This window comes from Armigeres subalbatus, chromosome 2 (genome assembly GCF_024139115.2).
Source record: "Armigeres subalbatus isolate Guangzhou_Male chromosome 2, GZ_Asu_2, whole genome shotgun sequence".
Lineage (NCBI taxonomy): Eukaryota > Metazoa > Arthropoda > Insecta > Diptera > Culicidae > Armigeres > Armigeres subalbatus.
This window is the reverse complement of record NC_085140.1, coordinates 291899855-291921498: the sequence shown is the minus strand read 5'-3', so window position 1 is coordinate 291921498 and position 21644 is coordinate 291899855. Positions and strand designations below refer to the sequence as shown.

The window sequence follows — 21644 nt, the reverse complement described above, 5'->3', positions numbered from 1 at the left end:
CGTGATTAGTGCATATGCAAAATTGAGAGTTCGAATCAAGTCTAATGTAAAACTTGTAACATTGTACGGTAAATTGAGGCACGCGAAATATGTGATTTCACGATTGATTGCTTATGTTTAATGTACTATCCGCAATAGCAGAATCAATTCATAGTCTAGAATCACTTATACAAACTAAAATCATTAGTTACTTACTCTTACTTACCGCTTACTCTGAATACTACAGACTGGTGTAATATTTGTTCTGCACAACTTACCTTTCACGCATATATAATGCTTCACTATCGCCATGCATTTATTTTTTTAAATAAAAGTTTAACTTTTAAATCTAAAGAGCGTTCATTTATCATGCTTGAAGAGAACTGTCAACACCGATTATACTAACAAAAATACGTCCACCCAAATCTTCACTAGTTTATTTTGTATACAATGGTAGTATACGTGTTATACTAAGCAATGAATAAATCGCATAAATAAGAAAATAGTATAGATTTTATTCTTTTAATGGTTTTTTAAATTTCTGAGTGTACCATTCCGAGGGTTATTTCAAGCATATACACCGACGATTTTCAGCAGAAAACAAACCCTTTCGATTTTACCATGCGAGCAGTAAAAATCAACTGTGGCCCATGCGGAACGTTGTCACAAGAACTGAAACAGTGGTGAATTTCTCTGAAACCATGGTAAAATTTACTGAAATTTCATGGTAGTTTAAAAAACAGAGCGTAGTCTACAAAATAGTAGTTTTTACCACGGAACATTTTTCAGTGAAGAAGGCGTGGTGCGTGGGCTAACCAGATGCAGAACTACTTGGCGAGCGTCGGGCGCATTCGAGGGTGGAGAGATGCAGCCTCGAACCAAGGAGCTAGACTTTACTAAGGTGTCGCAGATCAGCGCTGCGTGCCACTAGTTCTCTCTTTTACTCTCCCATTGATCTTATGCAACGCAAATAGTGACGTCACTTTTTGCGTTGCATAAGAACAGCGGGAGAGTAAAAGAGAGAACTAGTGGCACGCAGCGCTGATCTGCGCCACCTTATTGTCGGGCCGGCACCAAACCGGACCGCGCGATTGAGCACTCGCGCTGCGACGCGAGTCGCGACAATTTGAAATATTTCATGCACGCATGGATGCGCATCATGCACGCATGGATGTAAATACTATCATGCGCACTAATCAGAAATGAGTTGCGACGTCTGATAACTGCAGATATTTCATTTTATTGAAAACAAATTTTCGATTTATACACGGAATAGTAAAGTCTAGCTCATTGGCCTCGAACCACATTGTGCCTTGTAACAAAATTACAATTTTTGTAATCATTTTCCAAGGCTGCCATAGATGTAAGATGTGTAAAATTTCCGCAGAACAAAAAGCACTTGCTAGCTAAGCATTCACCAAGTGGCGGCAAAAATTTTCAAAAATGTCAAAGTCGCTTTTTTTCTTCAGGTTCTGTTTTTCTTGGGCGATTATCTGACGTTCATTTTTTGTTGCGATTAAAAATAAAAGGAGTAAATATTTTCTATTTCCCATTAGATGGCAGTGCATTCGCGTCTTTTCTGGTCTACCCCTTGCCCTATCAAAAACGTCAAGACAAAACGATGCAAATGACAACCCAACCCGCAGTCAACTTCACTTCGTCCTCGACTCGTCAAAAATTTCATCTCTCGTCTCCATTTTTCTTCGTGTTCGATCGAAGGGTGAAAATTTTGCGCCGTAGTTTTTCGAGTTTTTCCAATAAAATATTGCTGCGTATTCACCAAATTCTAGTGTTTAGAAGAAACTTGTGCTGTGATAGTCAAAATTCGATAGTTGAAGTTTAGATTTAGTTGGTGTTTAAAGCAGAAAAAAGGCTTAGAATATTCGCCCTTGTGCCTCGTTGGTTAGCACCCAGGTTCAGCAGAGCAGAAGCTAGAAGAGAAAAAAATCCAATAATGGGTCGCAAAAAGAAGAAGGCATCGAAGCCCTGGTGCTGGTATCCTTTTATAGCCAAAATTAATTATTTATATTACGTTTTGCTTCGTTATGCTTTTGGGGAATACTCCCTTGTTTTGATGAGATTTGGTTACATAATGTGCCATTCCGATTGACAACAAAACAATTTTCCTTAGCTTAGCGTTCCGCCCTCGCGCCCTCTCTTCCATTCAGGTACTGCAATCGCGAATTCGATGATGAAAAAATTTTGGTGCAGCACCAGAAGGCCAAACACTTCAAGTGTCACATCTGCCACAAGAAGCTCTACACCGGTCCCGGGCTGTCCATCCACTGTATGCAGGTGCACAAGGAATCGATTGACAAAGTGCCAAACTCGCTGCCCAATCGGTCCAACATAGAGATTGAGATCTACGGGATGGAGGGCATCCCGCCGGATGACATTCGGGAGCACGAAAAGCAGAAGAACGGTGGCACCCGGTCCGACTCCGAAGAGGACGAACCGGCACACAAGAAACCGAAACAGGAAGGTATGTAGACGGGAAGTTGGATTGAAGGATAGTTCTTTTTATAACGCGCAATGGAATATTCCATTGAGCAATGTTCGCATATATGGCAGGTTAACAAACAATGCAGGGCTGTTGCAAACAAAATCATTACTAGATGCTATTTTTGCGAAATCTATTAAATCTCGCTGAAATTTTCAAAAGGACCTAAGTAACATTTTTTCATGAATTAATTTGAATACACAATAAATAGTTTTCATGTTGTTCTGTTGATTGCGCTATTCAAATAATTCATGAAAAAAAATAATTAGGTCCTTTTGAAAAGTTAAGCGAAAAATGCAGTAATTACTCTCGTGAATTTCCAGTAAACCAATACCTGGCAGAATGGGTTATTTGCGAATGAATCAAAATCTGACTAAACGTCGGCTATCTCCTGTCATAAGACGAGTTTAAACAATCCCATTGAATTCCACCACTTAATTGTATCCTGACAGATACGTATTTCGACCTCAACAGTAAGGCCGTCTTCAGTGTCTCGTACTTGACTCGACGAGACACTGAAGACGGCCTTACTGTTGAGGTCGAAATACGTATCTGTCAGGATACAATTAAGTGGTGGAATTCAATGGGATTGTTTAAACTCGTCTTATGACAGGTGAAAACATTCCACTAAAAAGCTCAAAATAATTTTCTTATCAAAGTTGGCTATCTGTTTGTTTTCTATTCTAGAGTAAAATCAGGAATGATTCAGTCTCATTCCAAATTTTCGACCACTATTCTAGTTTGAATCTGGAGCGAAATAGAAAAAACTCGCTGGTTTCCCCAGCAGTGTTCCATTCATGTTTTTCAAATTTTTAATTACATAAAATTATTATGGTGCTGCCAAGAAAGGTGCCGTAACTGCAAAGTGGAGTGATCCGTAGATGAAATGACGCGTTCATACACCAAAGCAATTGAAAAATATTTGAATCTCGTGATTCAATCGTGGTTCAAATCTGCAGAAAATAGAACTGAGCGTTATACCAGTTTTATTTTTTTGACAGTTGACTGGTATAAAAAATGAATCTAGAACAGCTGCTGGGAAACTTAATGTTTCAGCACGTTTCAGATTCATATTCAAACTGAGAGCCCCGAACGATTTGCATCACTGCTGATTTTATTCTTAATGTTGCACTTTGTTTAGAACAGAGCATACAAAAAGATATTTTAGTTACCAGATAAAGATTGTCGCTGTCCGGAACATCTTTTGCTGGCGAGGATAGGGGATCTAAATGTCAATGAAGGAAAAATACATACGATTTGACAGTTAGGTACCACACATGTTTCGGACAGCAGAACAAAGGGAACCAAAGCGACAATCTTTATCTGGTAACTAAAATATCTTTAATAGAAATTATTTTCTCTGCAGGCCACGCATCATTTCACCAATTCGTTAAACTTTTAGTTAAATTTGGACAGTTCGATGGTTGTTTCTCGGGTACTTATTCACAAGGACGTATGTGATTTTGTGAACAAAGATTCAAACGTCGGCTTGTCCAATCTGATAGCACTCCTAGCAAACCATCGCCACAGAGAAATTTGAAATAGATTTTACTGCCTCGGTTCTTGTTTACTTAGCCTCGTTACTTCTAATGATAAATCTAGAAAAGTTATAATACTAGTTGCGAGATCTTTTTGAAATTTGATATAAACTCGTGTGCAACTTAGAATCATATACAAAAAAATCCGTAGTACTTCATAAAACGTGCTTGAAGAGAAAATAACAAAAAATAATATTTCATGAGTATTTGGCAAGGATTTAGTTCAGGGTCGTGCGGATATGTTTTCAGTCGGTGTGTACTTGGAACTCCGTAACAATCCTTCTTTTGTCTTTTGGGAAATATACTACTTTGGGTACTTGAAAAAGATTTTACAACCGTTAGGGGCAGCAGGGACTATGTCCAAGGGCTTGACGACCCCTCCCTATGGCCACTGCGAATTAGGGGGCCTGCCTAGGATGTGGTGGGGTTTGACAGTGGGCTCTGTTAAACCTCTACAAAAAGCTGCATGTGTCTGTAAGCAGGCCCTTTTTTTTTTTTTTTTTTTTTTTTTTATAGAGGGATGAAGGCAAATCTGCATACAGACACCTGAAATTATCACTCAGGGAGTGGGGTTGGCGCGGTTGGCAGAAGGCCAGACCGCCGGACCCACTAAACCCACCCAAGCAACAGAAGGTTACTTGAGTTACCCTCTCTTCTAATGCACAATTCCCCCCGGGACTACCTTTCAGTATTACTTCTGTGGGGAAAAGCAGTACTAAAAGTACTCCTCCCAAAACAACACCTTTCACAGTGCCTCCCTCCGATGTTTGGTCATACGCCTGAGCCCTTTGGCCCCCTTATTGGTGCCGGCAAGCACACAAAAGCGTGGGCCCTTAAGCCCTTTCCTTTTTTTTCCTTGTGCCATTCAGCAACGCATCGACTTTCCTCTTTAGCTGTAGAGCCATTTAGCTCTCAACGTGCTCGCAAGATACTCAGATAGTCCCCCGGCGGCGGATCTATCCTACTCCGACGGGGAGTCCCCCGGCGGCGGAAGCTCCCCCGATACCGACGACCCGCATTCGTGGATGGCTGTTACATTACCAACACTACACATTCACCTGGTATGCATGTTCATAGATCCGCTCAAGTCCTACGCACATTCTCACTTCAACCGGACGAGTGCCGAGGTCAGGCCAAAGATTCCGGGTGGAGATAGCTTCCGGTTCAGTGGTGCCCCGACGACCCGAAGCAGGTGCATTCACGCGGCACGATCTACTCAACTGATCCCCGGCGGTGGACCTAGCCTACTCCGATTAACCGATTTCCCATGAACTGCGCCTTTCAGCTTCTTGCTTAACCGATGAGCCATTCAGCTCTCACCTTGGTCGCGGACTACTCGGATAGTCCCCGGCGGTGGATCAATCCTACTCCGACAGGGAGTTCCCCGACGTCGGAAGCTCCCCCGTAACCGACGACCCGTCTCAACGGGTGACCGGGCGAGTGCCGAGATCAATCCAAAGATTCCGGGTGGAGATAACTTCCAGTTCAATGGTGCCCCGACGACCCGAAGCCGGTACATTCGCACGCCACGGTCTACTCAGCTGATCCCCGGCGGTGGACCTAGCCTACTCCGATAACCGAGTTTCATTTGCCTTGAGCCATTCAGCTCTCACCTTATTCATTGAGCCATTTAGCTCCCGCCTCGGTCGCGATCGCGAACGACTCGGATAGTCCCCGACGGCGGATCTAACCTACTCCGACGAGAAGTTCCCCGAAAGCGGGAGCTCCTCCGAACCCGGCCGTTTCGCCACGTTCTGCGGCTACGCGCTCGCCGCAAGCTGAATACAGTTGCGACGCTGTCGTTCCCATCCATTATCGACATATATATTCACGACTTCCACGACTCATGGTCCGCTATCCGTAACGGCTGCCTGCTGCTGCTCTATGCGCCAACTTCGTTGCAGGATGTCGGCTATCCTGGACGTCGCTCTTGCAATCGCTCTCCCCTGCTCTGGGTTCTGGCACATTTTATGACGATGTTATCGGTGTTGGTGTCCGTTCCGCATGCCCCAACATCGCACTCCTCTCCGTTTCGAACCGAGGACATGTGAACAGGATGTGTTCAGCCGTTTCTGTCACGTCTGGGCATTGCGGACAGGTGGGAGAAGCCGCGTGACCAAACCTGTGTAGGTACCACTTGAAGCATCCATGGCCTGTTAAGAACTGGGTCAAGCCAAAGTTTAGCTCCCCATGAGGTCTGCTAATCCATGCCGACACACTTGGGACTAAGCGATGGGTCCACCTTCCCTTAGGCGAGTTGTCCCACTCTCTCTGCCATTTGGCTACCGTTGCTGCCTTTATATTCCTTCGAGCGTTATCGGTGCCCCTGAGGGCGTAGCACTCCTCGTCTTCCTCTACCACCAGTTTGATAGGCATCATGCCCGCGAGTACACATGCCGCTTCGCGAGATACGGTGCGATATGCGCTGATAACTCTCAGGCACATTAGCCTATGAGTACTCTCCAGCTTTCGCACGTTGCAGTTTACGCTCAACGCTGACACCCAAGCTGGTCCTCCGTATCGTAGTATTGAAACCGCCACGCTTGCCAGCAGATTGCGCTTGCTGGAGCACACCCTAGAGTTGTTCGCCATCATCCTCGATAGTGCCGCTATCGCCGTCGACGCGCGCTGGCAGGCGTAGTCGACATGACTTTTAAAGCTCAACTTGTCGTCGAGCATCACCCCCAATTGTTTCAGAGATCTCTTGGAGGTGATGTCACAGCCGCCGACTCTAATTGTCGCCTCCTGAACCGATTTCCGATTGTTAACGACTATCATCTCCGTTTTATGATGCGCCAACTGTAGCTTCTTGCTGCGCAACCATTTCCTCCACTAGGCTGATTGAATAGGCTACTGTCAATTCGACATCTTTGGTGGATTCTCCGTACACGGTCATTGTTACGTCATCGGCGAATCCCACTAGCTTGACTCCTGGCGGAAGCTTCAACCTCAGAACGCCATTGTACATCAAGTTCCACAACAGTGGACCCAGAATATATCCCTTTAGGACACCAGCCGTGATGGGGCGCTAGGCAAGCTTTCCTCTGTCTCAAAAATCAGTACTCGATGCTAAAAGTAGCTTCCCAGAATCTTATACAGCCCTACCGGTACTCCCAGCCGAAGCAACGAGTTCGCGATCTCCATCCAGCACGCACTGTTGAATGCATTCCGCACGTCGAGTGTTATTACTGCGCAGTAACGTATACCGCGCCGCTTGCATTCGATGGCGACCTTTGCAGTGTCAACCACCGATTTAATGGCACCCAGAGTAGACCTTCCTCTCCGAAAGCCGAATTGCTCGCTCGATAATCCTCCTACCTCCTCGACGTACGGCGACAGTCTGTTCAGGATCAACTTCTCCAGTAGCTTCCCGAGAATCCCGGGATATCCGGGACAAAAAATACTGATTCATTTCTGGTTCGCAAACAGTGTAATTTTTCTTCTTACAAAAGTAATTTGTTTTGAACGCGTAATCCAACTTAGGTGATAAACTCATATCATATTTTTATACCTCCCATCAGACATGATTTTTTTCCAAGTTCGTTTATTTGGTAAGCTCAGGCATGTATACGGAGCCAAAGTTTTTTTTGTGATGCACAATCGATATCATCTTATTATTAAATTAGTAAAAGAGGAACAGACATGAAAATATCGGAGACACCCCCACACAAAATATTAGATTCCCCTATACCACTCAACGGAGGGCTACGTCTGATACTTTTTCCAGCAGCTACAGCTCTTTATTAATTAAATGACAACTATCTACAGTACAAGATCAGCTACATCTATTTGGCGCCTGCTTTCTACCCATTTCACGTCTACAGCGAGGTTGTGTACACTAGCTGATATTCGCCTTGCTAATCCCATCGCGCCGCCCAACATTGAGTCAGTCTTCCTGAGCTTCGCATCTTCCATCTTTCGTCACTACACGGAACCGCGAAACAACTCACTTTACGGTTCCTTTCACTCAAATCCGCCCTTGCGTGGAAGAAGCCAAAAATAAGTAAAATGCGAAAAAATCCGGTGAGTACTTTGCCTTTATTCCCGTGTTGAATTTTCACCCACTATGAAGTTTCACCAACTCAAATTTATGTTATTTTCACTCACTCGAGACTATGGTGAAAACAACTCAAATTTGGCTTCTTCCACGGAACAGCATACGTTGGGTCGATGCAGCTCTCTTTGATCATAATATCATTCATGAGAGGGAGTGAGAAAACTACCAAATATTGAGTTAAAAATTTGAACTTCGTACTCAAAGTTGAGTTCTTTGAACTTTTTTTTAGGTTCTTTATTTTTTCTGTGTAGGGTATTAAATGCAATCCCAGCAACTGTCTAAACCCAATACATATTCAAAACAATGCAAATAATCAAGCCGACTTCAACTGCCAGCGAACCCTTCTTCTCGAACTCGGCGATCATATATTCCAAAAGGGTACTCTACCTTCCGAGAAAAACGTGAATATTATTTGCTTCTTGAAGTCGTTTTATTTTTCAAAAGAATCGATTAAAATTAGAATTGAATTGAGTTGAATTGACATCTGTATTATCTGGCCTTTCTAGAATATGAACTTTATCTCTGAACATTGAATACAATTGTTTTTAAATCAAAAAATAAGTTTTCTAAGGAAACATTGAAAAATCCCGGGATCCCGGGATTTCCCGGGATATACGAACAAATTCATCCCGAATCCCGGGACAACGAAAATAGCCGGGAAATGGAAACTCTATCCGGGAATGTCCTCTCGTCCAGACACTTCTGCATGGCCAACCTAAACATGTTCGGGTTAGTCGTTATGGCTGCCTTCAATGCCATATTCGGGATCCCGTCCGGACCAGGTGCTTTACTCGGGTCGAGGGACTTTGCCACCGTCAATATCTCTTCTACCGTCACCCTCTCCACCGCTTCATCATTTGCTACCCTCGCTGCTGGCGGCCAGTGGGTTGGGCCGTGGTGCGGGAATAGTGCCTCGATTATAGTCTTCAGCCTCGTTGGACATCGCTCGGGAGGAGCCAGTGCTCCTCTTGTTTTGGCCATCACCACCCGATAGGCGTCTCCCCATGGGTTCGAGTTGGCGCTCTGGCACAGTCTGTCGAAGCAGGCTTTCTTGCTTTCTTTGATGGCCTTGTTTAGAGCCAGTCTCGCTGCTTTGAATTGCTCGATGCGTTCCTCCCTCACTTCCGCCAAGCGTGTCCTTTGCGTTTTTCTTCTAGCCCGGAGACAGGCTGCTCGAAGGGCTGCAATTTCATCGCTCCACCAGTATACCTGTGGCCTGCAGTTCCGTGGTCGCACCTTCCTCGGCATGTCACAAGCTCGAGACAGGACCGCAACCAGTTCGTCGCCGCTTAAACTTCCCGTGTTTTCTTCCAGACCCATAGCTTCACTGAAGGTCCCACCGTCGAAATGGGCGACCTTCCACGACCTGTAAGCAGGCCCTATCAAACCCAGTCAGCACATGAACGTATATGGTGTCGTGTAGGATGATTTGGGAAGCGACCGTGTGCCGCTCAAAGCGGCACATCAGGATTAATACCAGTGAGATCCTGATTACGGTATACTGATCACGGCAAGCGACACACACCCGCGCGCGAAAGTAATGCAAAATAAACGACATGTAAAATGAACGTAAATTTACATTCTTATTTAACCTCAAATAGAGATAAAATAAGGGTTGCTGAATGACATTAGCTTTCCGATTACTATCAATTATTTTCAATTTTCATCCTGTTTCTTTTTTTTACTTTTCTTACGTTAAAGAAATGATGATGCGGGCGCCTAATCCGTAATTCAAATGAACAATCACAATCACTCACTTTGAGCGATTGATTGTTTATTCTCGCGAAGAATGAACAATTGAACAAATTAAGGAAATGCTAATACTGCTGTGTAGAAGTTGCATAGATCACATCACTTTCCATGGTGAATCCCGATCTATGTTACAGATTACCCCACCCAACTAACACTTCTTCCTTCCCGTGTTAATTGTGAGATGCAGAGGTATTCTCGGTCTCTAGTAGCAACAATTACCACACACTCAATTCCCTCCCTTTCCCAACTGACTGTAAGGACTTGGCCGGCGCCGTTATTGATCAACATTTGCGAGCTGCTGAAACGTGCACTTCGAGAGTAGTTGGTAAATCCCAACCACTATTCACTTGGATCGTAGTGCAATTTGCACCAGTTCTGATCAATCACGGAGTAGCAACCATTGATATGTACAGCCAGTCTAAGCTAAGCTTGAAAAAGATTTTACAACCGTGATTGTGATGAATGATTTTGTTTATCGGCCTTTTCGGTCAATTATCTTTCGATTATCTACTCCCTCATACTTTGAGTAGGACCTGACCGACAAAGCCCATAACAAATAATTCACTACTTTGGATACTCCAATCAGGCTAGGGCGCACGTAAAACTAGGCCACAGTATGTTATAAATTCACAAATAATGTCTGATAACCATTTTGCATTGCAGCGTCTGTTTCCCAGGGCATGGTAATGCCTAACATGATGACACCCCATCTGCAGCCGTACGGAATGAATCCGATGATGGCAACGATGGGCCATATGCCCTACATGGTTCCTCCCGGAATGCAGATGATGCCACCGATGATGGGTGGCCATCCGCGGCCATTATTCCCGGCAGCCGCCACGTCATCTACAATCTCCGCCAATCCCGCTCTGAACAAGGCCACGTTTCCTGCCTATAGGTCTGTATTTCCGTTCACTTTGACTAAAGTTCCTCCTCATCCAAAGCACCGGTTCTTTGTAGTAGTGCGACGATCAGTGCGCCGCCCACAACCAATTCGGCAAACGCGGCGAGTGCAGCTGCTACGGGCGATGCGGCCAAATCTTCGACTGTGATACCCGCCACCGGTACAACTTCCAAAATAGTGCACCCACCCGAGGATCTCAGCTTAGAAGAGATCCGAGCCCGCAAGCCACAGTATCAGAAAAAGATAAGCCTGGCGACGCAACAGCTTCTGCAGCAGAAACAGCAGGAGAAACACGCGGCTGCGGCCGTAGCTGCGGCCACGGCAGCTGCTCAGCAACAGCAACAGCAGGTCCAGGCCCATTTTAAAGCGCTCTCTTCGGCGGCTGCGGCCAGTGTGACCAACACCATCGTGACCAGCAACCATGGCAAAGACAGTCGGCTATTGTCGCCCCACGAGGTAAGTGTCCTATTTGCCTAAAACCTACGACACACGATCAACCGTACGTACAACTTTTTACACCTTGGCTATTTTTTGTTCACATTGTCATTATTTCTTAGAACATTTTTCATTATTAATTATGTAGTTTGCATCTTTGTTAACTTTTGTTATGTTTTTCAAAATCTGTTTGATTATTCTTTTGGGACCACCAAGTGATTACACATCACTAGTATCGATTTGTACTGTTGTTTAACCACATTGTCGACTCTAAAAGCAAATTCTTCCATCCAACGTGGAACTTACCTCTCAATATGCTTTCTTGCGCCGTGTTCCCGTGCCGTTTGGGGCTGGAAGAGTGGCTTTTTTTTCTGCGAAGGATTATCTAATACCGGTAGACTTGACATTCTTTCTGTAAACGATAAATTCACATTTTACTACACTATTTTTGTGCATGGGTGTGGGGCGCGTACTGAAGTTTGTTCTAATGCTTTGAGATTGTAATATTTTATAGGTACAGTAATATTTCCCAAACATTTTTAATTTTCCTTATATAGGGTAACTGACCAAGCTCGATTGTCATATCAAACGTATTCCTCATTTATAAAGTGCAATTGCACTCGGAACGTATTGTTTTGATTATAATAAGTAATGAAACTCGTTGCTGAAATCTTTTTAGTTTGTTGAATTATAATGTAAACTTTTATCAAAAAGAAAGGACAAAATATTTTGCTTCTTGATATTGACATTGTTCAGTTAACAATGAATCACAAGCAGTAGCTTGTTTTCTACTCGTCATTGCCGACATCCAGGTGGTGATGAAAATGCGCGATCCAGTTGTGAGGCCACCAGGCCCGAATTATATACCGCAGGCATCTGTTAATAAACACCTGCAGCCGTTGAGTGTTCTCCACTGATACACACCATGTTTCGCTAGCGTATAACAGCACAGATTTCACGTTAGAGTTGAAAATTCGTATTTTGGTGCGTTCACTTATCTGCCTTTTTCCAGATATTTCTTAAACTCGCAAAAGCAGCCCTTGCTTTCTTGATCCGTGCGCCTATGTCGATCTTGGTACCGCCGTCTGACGTCATTTGGCTACCAAGATATTGGAAGCTTTCAACATTCTCCACTGGTTGCCCGGCTACTGTGAAACTGGAAGGGGTCACCGTGTTTACATCCAACGATTTGGTTTTGTTGACGTTGATGACTAAACCTGCCGAAGAGGAGCGCTCGGCAAGGTCGTTGAGCTTACTCTGCATATCAAAGTGCCGCTGCGCGAAGAGTGCAACGTCATCAGCCAATTCGAAGTCGTTTAGGTGCTCCATGGTTATAGGCTGCCATAACAACCCGCGGTTTGGTTCACGGTCAATCGTAATACCAGAATCTCGTCGATTACGATGAGGAACAGTAACGGTGATAGAATACATCCTTGCCTTACACCAGCTACGACCCGGATAGGGTCGGACAGGACCCCATTGTGCAGCACTCTACACGAAAAGGCCTCGTACTGTGCTTCGATGAGTCCGATGATTTTCTCAGAAACCCCCTTGCGTCTCAGGGCGCCCCACATATTCTCGTGATTGAGACGGTCGAAAACTTTTTCGTAGTCAATGGATACCAAGTAAAGGGATTATTGGAATTCGTTGACCTGCTCTAGAATGATGCGAAGCGTGACAATATGGCCCACACAGGATCTTCCGGCACGGAATCCGGCCTGCTGCTGCCGGAGAGTCGCATCGATCTTCTCCTGAATCCGGGCTAGGATAATTGAGCATAGAACTTTGAGATCGGTACACAGCAACATAATGCCTCGCCAGTTATCGCATACAGTCATGTCACCCTTTTTGGGGTACCTTCACTAAGATACCTTGCATCCAGTCAGTTGGGTCGGTCAATAACTAATCATTCGCGTCTTTCACAGGCATCGTTGCATTCATCTTCGCCCCGCTTAAGCGTCGTGAGATATCGTAGAGGAGGCGAATGTCCCCGGTTGCTGCGGCTCTCTCTCCTTCGTCGGCCAGAGAGTCTGCCCACGCTCGCTTGTCTCGCTGACATGAGCGTTTTACTTCCTTCTCAAGAGCCGTTGACGGGCTAAGACTTTGGCTCCTCTGGTTTTCGATCGCTCTATTGCGGCTTTGGCTTCTCTTTGGCTCTCATTCTTGATGGCGGTCCATTGATCTTTCACGCTGCTGGCGATGAAGGCATTCTTGATGGCGGTCCATTGGTCTTCCACGCTGCCACCTTCCGGAATATCTGCAGCACGCATCTCCAGTTCTTCAACGAAGGACCGTTTCACCGCGGCATCTTCCAGTTGGCGTGTGTTGAATCGTCGTCCAACTATTTCCTCCTGCCGACGAATCCGCGCAATGCGCAGGCGTATTTCGCCGATGAGGAGATGATGATCAGACCGATATCGGCACTACGTTTATTCCGTACATCAAGAAGGCTCCGTTTCCATTTTCGGCTGATGCAGATGTGGTCGATTTGATTTTCTGTAAAGCCGTCACGAGACCTTGTGAATCGGTCGATGAGAGAAGAGCGATCCCCCGATCACCATGTTGTTATTACCACAAAACTCTGCGAACAGCTGCGTTTTCGCTCATTTCTCCGAGACCATGGCGTCCCATAATGCGCTCATGGTTCGAGTTGTCGGATCCGATCTTCGCACTGAAGTCGCCCAAACAGATCTTGATATCACCCTTCGGGATTCTATCTACGATAGACCTGTGCGCCGCCGCGCCACGCCGCCGCCGCCGGTGGTTTTACTCGCGCCGCCGCCGCCGACGATTTTGGGTCGGCGTGCCGCCGATCATAATTTGGCCACGCCAGTGACTAATCGCAATAAATAAAATCAATTAACTTAAGTGGAGGCAAGCACGAGATTCAGTGTCTCGGTCTAATAATTGAGGTCGAAATACGTATCTGTGAAGAAATACAGCGTGGTAGAGTTAATTAGAATAGAAGTTCATAAATGTTGTTAAGGTGGATCTCGTCGAAATAAAATTTCAAATCTATTTCAAGCGATAGTGTCCCTAAGTCGGTGTCTTGGTTAATTAATAGGTTGGTTGATTAGTTTGAGAGTTTGAATGAGGATTTATATAGTATAATAATACATAAATTGTTAAATTGATCTTTGGAATGCGTTAAGCCAAGGTCTCATTTAGTCGGGCAACTAAACTTGTAGGTGACTCGCAAAATGGGTTTGTTGTGGGGCTTGGATACATGCCCAAAGCCACATACCAAAACGTTCCCAAATCTTAAAGGATCTGGCATTGGTGCTGGAAAATTAGTGAAGTTAAGAAATTTCAAGTCAAGTTGCACATTAGTTATTTTGACAATTTTTTTTTCTATTTATTTAAATCAACTTATTTAATCAGTTTTCTTTGTTTTAAGACTCGTGCTATTAGGATAATTGGCTTATACGGCAAACTGATTTAGCAAAATAATTAAATCCCAACTGTGAATGCTTTACCGATTCTTTTGTTCCGACTCCCGAGTAAGTAATTCATATTTTGAAATCAATTTCTGAATAAACTGTCCCAAACCACTTGCTGAGCATCAGCAAAGCAAATATTGCTGAGCAAATATTACGAGCATCAGTTAAAAACGCTTCTTATTTTCTTATTCACGGCTATTGTAAGCTAGAACTGGGGTGTTGTCGCCTCGCTGAATAGTATTTAGTCAAATTATTTAGTTAAAACGTCAGGTACCTTCAAACATAACGAAAATTTAATTTAATTTTATTGTCTTGAAATTATTTAATACTGTATTCTAACAGCCTTATTGTGAAATTCCTGGAATTTCGGAGAATAATCGAAGAAGTGTCGTTCAAACATTAATTTATGAATTTCTTCGAAAAATCGCAGAACTCCAGAAATTAGTTCGGAAATGAATCAAGAAATTTATTTGATAATTCCTTCAGATATTCCTCCGAAAAGTTCCTTTTAAAAAGCCTTTAAAGATTATTTTAGGAATTCTTCCTAAAAAAATTTCGGGTGTTCCTTCGGAGATTTCTTACAAAATTTCTCCGAAAATTCCTTAAAAATTTTCATTACGGATTTCTTCAGAAAATCCTTTACGAATTTCTTTCGGAAATTGCCTAAAGAATGCTTTCGGATTTTGTTCCACGAATTCCTACAATCTCCATCGGAGAATCCTTGAGGGATTCCTTTGGATGTTTCTTTAGCAATTCCTGTGAAAATTCCTTAAGGAACTGCTTAATCCATTCGTTCTTTTGAGAATTTCTTCGAAAAATTTTCCTTTTGAAATTGTTTCGGCATTTATTTCATGAATCGCTGGAAACAGTTCTTATAGATATCCATAAGGAATTCATTTAAATTTTGCCTAAGGAATTTCTTCAGAACTTCTTCCAGCAACTCCTTTAAAACATTTTTCGGGAATTCTTTCGGAACTTCCTGCAGGAATTTCTTCAAAAATGCCTTCATCTTTCCTAAAGTCTTTGTTTGTTTGTTGTTTATTTTTGGATTTTTTTTCGAAAATTCAATAAGTAACTACGTCGCAAATAACTTCATTTTCAATAAATTTCAAAGGATTTTCTGGAAGATCTTCCGAAAAAAAATCTGGAGAAATCTCCGAAGGAAATTTTGAAGGTTTTACCACAGATAACAGATATTGAGGCTGACATCCGATACGTGTGTAAACATCCGAAACCGTTAATTCAAATGTATTATAAATTGGGACCGCGTTTGGCAATCGATTTGAGATGGAGCAAGGATCATTGTTATTGAAAACGCAGCCCGAATGCAGCTGTCGAAATACATTGGCTGCGTTCGACGGTTGTTAATCCGCTGTGTTCGTATGTACTGCCGCAATCAGTTGAGTAGATGGCAGTGGTGGGCCAACGTATGCTGCCGCTAACCGCAAGTTGAGCACATCTGTATATGGAGGCCCATATACAGATGTGCTCGACTTGCGGTTAGCGGCAGTATATCAATTCAAAAGTTTACACAGGATTTTCAATAAAATTTGTTCTAGCCTAAATATCTGTTATCTGTGGTTTTACGAATAATCTTTTAAAGAAGTCCCTGGAGGAATATCCGAATGAATTCCTGTCGGTATTTTTTTTGTTAGGCCGGTACAAATATTTAAAAACTATTTTGTCTCTTCCCTCCTCGGATATTTTTTTTTGCCAAAAAATAATATTTTGAAGGGGCAACAAAATAAAATTCGGATAATTTTGAGGATTTTCAAAATATTCATTAACAAATCCGAGGAGGTTTTTGATTTTTTTCATTTTAATATTTATTTTTTATTATCCCCCCCCTCCTTGACCTTTCGGAGACCAGTAGGACATAATGTTAATTAAATATTTGTAACAGCCTTTTTAAGAAATAAAATTCTGGAGGAATACACAAATACATTTTTGGAGGCGTTTTTAAACAAATTTATGTTGAGTTTAGTGCAGGAATTTCCAAATAAATTTTTGAAGGGATTCCCAAAAGAGAACCTGAATGGATTTTCGAAAATAATTCCTAAAGGAACTTCTAAAAATTTTTTTTAAGGTAAAATACTTCCCTAAAGAATTCCTAAAGGAATCTATAGAGGAATCGATAAAGGTATTTTTGAAAAAAATTATGATGTAATTTCCGAAGGAATTCTCAAAGTAAATCAAAATTTCAGAGAAAATGCCTACTGGTTTTTCAGATGTAATTCCTAGGTTTCTTCAAGAATTTCTTTGGAATTTTTCTCAGTAATTTATTCGCAATTTCCTCCAGAGATGCCTTTGAAGATTCATCCAGGAATTCCTTGGGAAATTGCCTCACAAATTGTTTTGCAAAAACTCCTCCTCCTTAACGAATTCCAGAAAGCTCTTCGGAAATTCTTTCAAATATTTCTTAAAATTTACTTCGTGATTACGTCAAAATTTCCTCCATGTATTCCTTTGTTTCAGAAAAGCTTAGTAAATTCGTTAAGGTTCGTTCTTTTGGAAATTCCATGGAAATTTCTTAGGAAATTGTTTTTGGAATTGCTTCATAAAATCCTTTAGGAGTTCTTCCGTGATTCCCTTAGAAATTCTTTCGGATATACCTTCCGAAAATCATTCGCAAATTCCTTTTGAAGTATCGACGGAAAATATTTTAGAATTCCTTCAAAAATTCCTTCAGAAATTCATTTACAGATTCCTTCGGAAATATGTTTAATCATTGAAAGTTTGCTTAGGAATTTCTTCGGAAATTAATACGGAGGTTTATTTTAGGAATTCCTTCAGTTTTTTTTAGAAAAAAAAACGTTGAAAATTTTATAGAAATTTCTCTAGGGGTTCCTTAGCAAGTTCTTTGACAACTTTTCCTGAAATTCCCATAGGAATACTTTCAGAACTACCTTAAACAATTCCTTGGGAATTTGTACGGTTAATCCTTTGAAAATTCTTTGGTAACTTTAGGAAGAAGTTCTTGGGCATTTCCCTCGATAATCCCGTCACAACATTCTCCATTTTTTTTTTCGGGAATCATTTCAGAAATTAATTCAAAGAAATTTCTTCGAAAGTTGCTTTTGGGAACCATTCGGAAATTCTTCTAAAAATTCCCTAGAACATTTTTTCGAAATTTACTGAAAAGATTCTTTCTGATTTTTCTGCGGGAATGCCTTCGGTTCGGTTTCCTATTTTTGAAGTCGGTGCTTCCGGGAAAAATTATAAAATATCTATTATACATATAATAAGCAAGGCCTGTGTGCCCAAACCTTTGGTCCTTATGACGATTAAACGAGTCTACATTAAGCAAGGTTTTGTATTTCCTTGGTGTGATTTGTGGGAAGTGAGTCGTGAGATCAATAGTGAATCTTAGACTAAGTTCTTTCGAAAATTCCTTCAAAAAATGTCTTTATAAACTCTTTTTGATATTCTCTCGGAGAGTCCTTTCTGAACCCCTTCGAAGATTTTTTCCAGCAATTTCTTCGCAAATTGTTTTAGGAATTCTTTCGGAAACTATAATAAATATAATAAATTTTCGAATGAAATCCTGAAAGAATATTCTACGGTTTTACATGTGGTTTTACTGAAGAAATTTCCCAACGAGAACCTTAATGGTTTTTGAAAAAATGCCTACATGGAGTTTCCGCAGAATTTCTTATAGGTTTCACAAAGGAATTTCTAATGAAACTAAGAAAAAAAATCGTAGTTTCCTCCGGAAATCCCTTCAGAAACTCCACCAAGAACTTTTTTACATTACCAACTTTTGAGAAAAACATTCAATTTGGTTGGTCATCGTGCCCAAGTCTTATTCAGCCAGAGCTCATTTTAGTTATGTTGATCATCTTTTGAGATTTGTGCATACAAGAACACGAGGTGGGGAGTAAACTGTCCATTGTGGTTGTCATTAGTGGACTCCATCGTGAATGCCTTTCCAGGATCTAAGGGTCACAGCAGGTGAACGAAGTAGCACTGCAAATTCTCTAAATATACTAGATATACAGCCGCTCAAACATTGCCCAATTGTATATGTAACTCAAATAATAGTAGTTAGAATTTTTCTGAAATTTAGATATATTGAGAAGTAAATCGACTGGAATTTATCAAAATCCTGAATTGGGAAAACTTTTGGAAAAAAATATTAACAAATTAGTCCTATGACACCGAAGTCTAATTCTCAATACTGCTCAAGGGTTACGAAAAGTGAAGCAGGATTCGTTGTTAAATTTTGATTCATCAAAATCAGAGAATAATAAAATAATTTTAATTTAAATAACATTTTGAGATCAGGTACTTATTAGTGTCGCTGGTAATTTACTATGGAATGTGCTGTTTGATGATCGACAAATATAGAATATTTCAATTTTAATCCACTGAAGTCGATTTTTATACGGGCGATTCGTACGGTGTGAATCGAAACCACGTGAATTCAAAAATCCGCGTTAAAATTGATTTTTTTGCCACTGATTTCTTCATCCACGCCGGTTCACGCCGCCGCCGCCGCCGCGGATAAAAGCCAACGGCGCGCCGCCGCCGCCGGGGCAAAAGTGACCACTACGCCGCGGCTGCCGATTGTATGACCGGCGCACAGGTCTAACTACGACGGCATTGAGTTGACTGTAGAAGTTCTCTTTGTCTTGCAGATCGGCAGCATCGGTTGGCGCATAACATTGGATTATAGTAAGGTTTCGGACCCGTGTTCTAAATCTGGCAACGATTATCCTTTCGCTTCTTCTCCTTCTATTTTGTTCCCATCGCGCGCTCTTTAGGGGAAGGGGGGGCAAAATGCCCTAGCTAAGCAAACACTGATTTATTGTCTTATTTGTAATGCTATTCATGGGTATTTTTACATTATGCAACAGTTAAACAAGATAGCTAGTTGATGCCATTCAAAAATTGTCAAAAATCTCAATCATATTGATAATATTCACATTTCAAAAAAGTGGTGATATTCTGTTGCCGGAAAACTCATGAGGCAAAACGCCTTTTAGCTGGCAACTACTAGGGAACAAAGTACCATGCGTCGGCGAATCAGCATTCTGGTATGGATAGTGCGTGGAGACGCAAGTACATTGTAGGTTAGCGCCACTAGGGCGTTTTGCCTCGCCAAAATGTTAGATGTTTCTTCAAAATGTGGAAATTTTCGGTTTTTCCGACCTTCCCATACACTATTTTGAAACTTTTTTCGCCTAACCTACATAATTTTAGATCTAGTTTTGTTACGGCCATCTTAATGACGATAAATATGACGGAAACCACAAAAGGCGTTTTGCATCGGGGGGGCGTTTTGGGGCCTCTTCCCCTACCGATACGCACATATGCGCTGTTTGAAGCGGTATGGGCACCTACTCGGTAGGCACCAAACTGATGTGCTTCTCTACATTGGTACCAAACCGTGCACTGCCAACGAGGAACTACACGCTAACTTTCACCTACTCAGTGAATGAGTAAAATTGTATTGCCCTCTCTTTTCTTTTCTTTTTACGGAAATTGAGTAAAATTTCCGTGGGAAGAAAAGAGTCGGCAATACAATTTTACTCAGTCACTGAGTAGATGAAAGTTAGAGTGTACCGCCGATTGCGGTTAGAGCGGATGACCTGCACGTACAAAATAATGCGTGTATGATGCATGACAAAGCGTTCTCGGCTGAAAGTGCACGTGTCGAACAACATGCGGTGGCGGTGGGTCGTTTCGGTATCGTAGAGTAAAATATAACGCGCCTCCATCGCAGCATTTCGGGTGCCTCATATCACATGCCGCCTATAAAAAACCGTACATATTTTACAATTATGAATTTATACTTAATCGTCAAATTTATGCAAAACATATGGCCAATGTACACATAATCGAAATATATATTAGAATAAGAATGACAAGAAATCTACCGAGAGTTTAAATGTTAGTGCACAGGTTGCACATGCGGACGCGACGCCTCTGATAGAATTGTCAACCCGGAGATGGCGAGTTCGATTCTCGGTCCGATCTAGGATGTTTTCAGGTGGGAAACACAAGATATATACTCAACTCATGCAATGGTGGAAATAGAAAAGCTTTTAATTATCTGAGGAAATTACTAAAAACTAAGAAGAACACTAAGAACAAACCGGCCAAGTTGCAGTTGTATTATTATAGCACTAGAAGAAGGAGAAGAAGTGTTAGAATTCTAAAAAAAAGTTTTGTATAAATTAGTATAACGACAAAGGGGACCTCCTTAGCCGTGCGGTAAGACGCGCGGCTACAAAGCAAGACCATGCTGAGAGTAGCTGGGTTCGATTCCCGGTGCCGGTGTAGACAATTTTCGTATTGGAAATTGTCTCGACTTCCCTGGGCATAAAAGTATCATCGTGCTAGCCTCATGATATACGAATGCAACAATGGTAACCTGGCTTAGAAACCTCGCAGTTAACAAATGTGGAAGTGCTTGATGAACACTAAGCTGCGAGGCGGCTCTTTCCCAGTGTGTGGACGTAATGCCAATAAGAAGAAGTATAACGACATGCTCACGATATTTTACGAAATTGGTTACGACACCAAAAATGTGACATGGATCCTCAAAATTCACCTGGCAAAATTGCCTGGCTGAGTTTGAATCTAGATAAATGTGATCAAACATGTAAGAAACGTTGTTTTCAACAATTTTATTTATTTGGTAGGCTCAGTCGTGTGTGACACTTCGCGGAGCTGCAATTCTTAAGTATGATATTTTACAGCTGATATGGTCTTATGGTATACATCTAGTAAGAGAGAGATATGTTCCAAAACACTCGTTGCGACCAGGTTAGAAAATCGCGTAATTTCAGGATGGACGAGGTTTTGTTTATAGGTTTGAGGTATTTCAGCTGACGTCACGTCGTGAGGGAAAAGTTGTAAAAAACTTAATAAGGAGTCAAGAGGAAGGTGCGACAATTAATTTGGACAAACAAACAACACAAATCATTGCTCGATGAATGGCTGAATTTTGGTGAACATTCTTGTGTATGCCACTTTTCGCGAAAAGACCATTTACCAAGCTGCAAGGCGGCAATCTCCCAGTTGAAGAATGCAT

General features: G+C 42.2%; 1 protein-coding gene across 5 annotated transcripts in view; it reads left to right on the top strand.

The window, feature by feature from the left end:
* The first annotated feature begins 1647 nt into the window (after nt 1–1647).
* LOC134212405 (BUB3-interacting and GLEBS motif-containing protein ZNF207) overlaps nt 1648–21644 on the top strand; it is a 48579-nt gene continuing 28582 nt past the window's right edge. For 2 of the 5 annotated variants that reach the window (XR_009979268.1, XM_062690233.1), the window contains exons 1-4: nt 1649–1974; nt 2148–2461; nt 10490–10724; nt 10787–11186. Coding sequence is in view for 4 of the 5 variants with exons in the window: in XM_062690233.1 (XP_062546217.1) it covers nt 1934–1974; nt 2148–2461; nt 10490–10724; nt 10787–11186 (990 nt within the window). In the remaining variant the exon portion in view is untranslated. Of the gene's footprint in view, nt 1975–2147; nt 2462–10489; nt 10725–10786; nt 11187–21644 lie in introns of all 5 variants that reach the window. The other 3 variants (XM_062690235.1, XM_062690234.1, XM_062690236.1) reach the window with 3 other exon arrangements.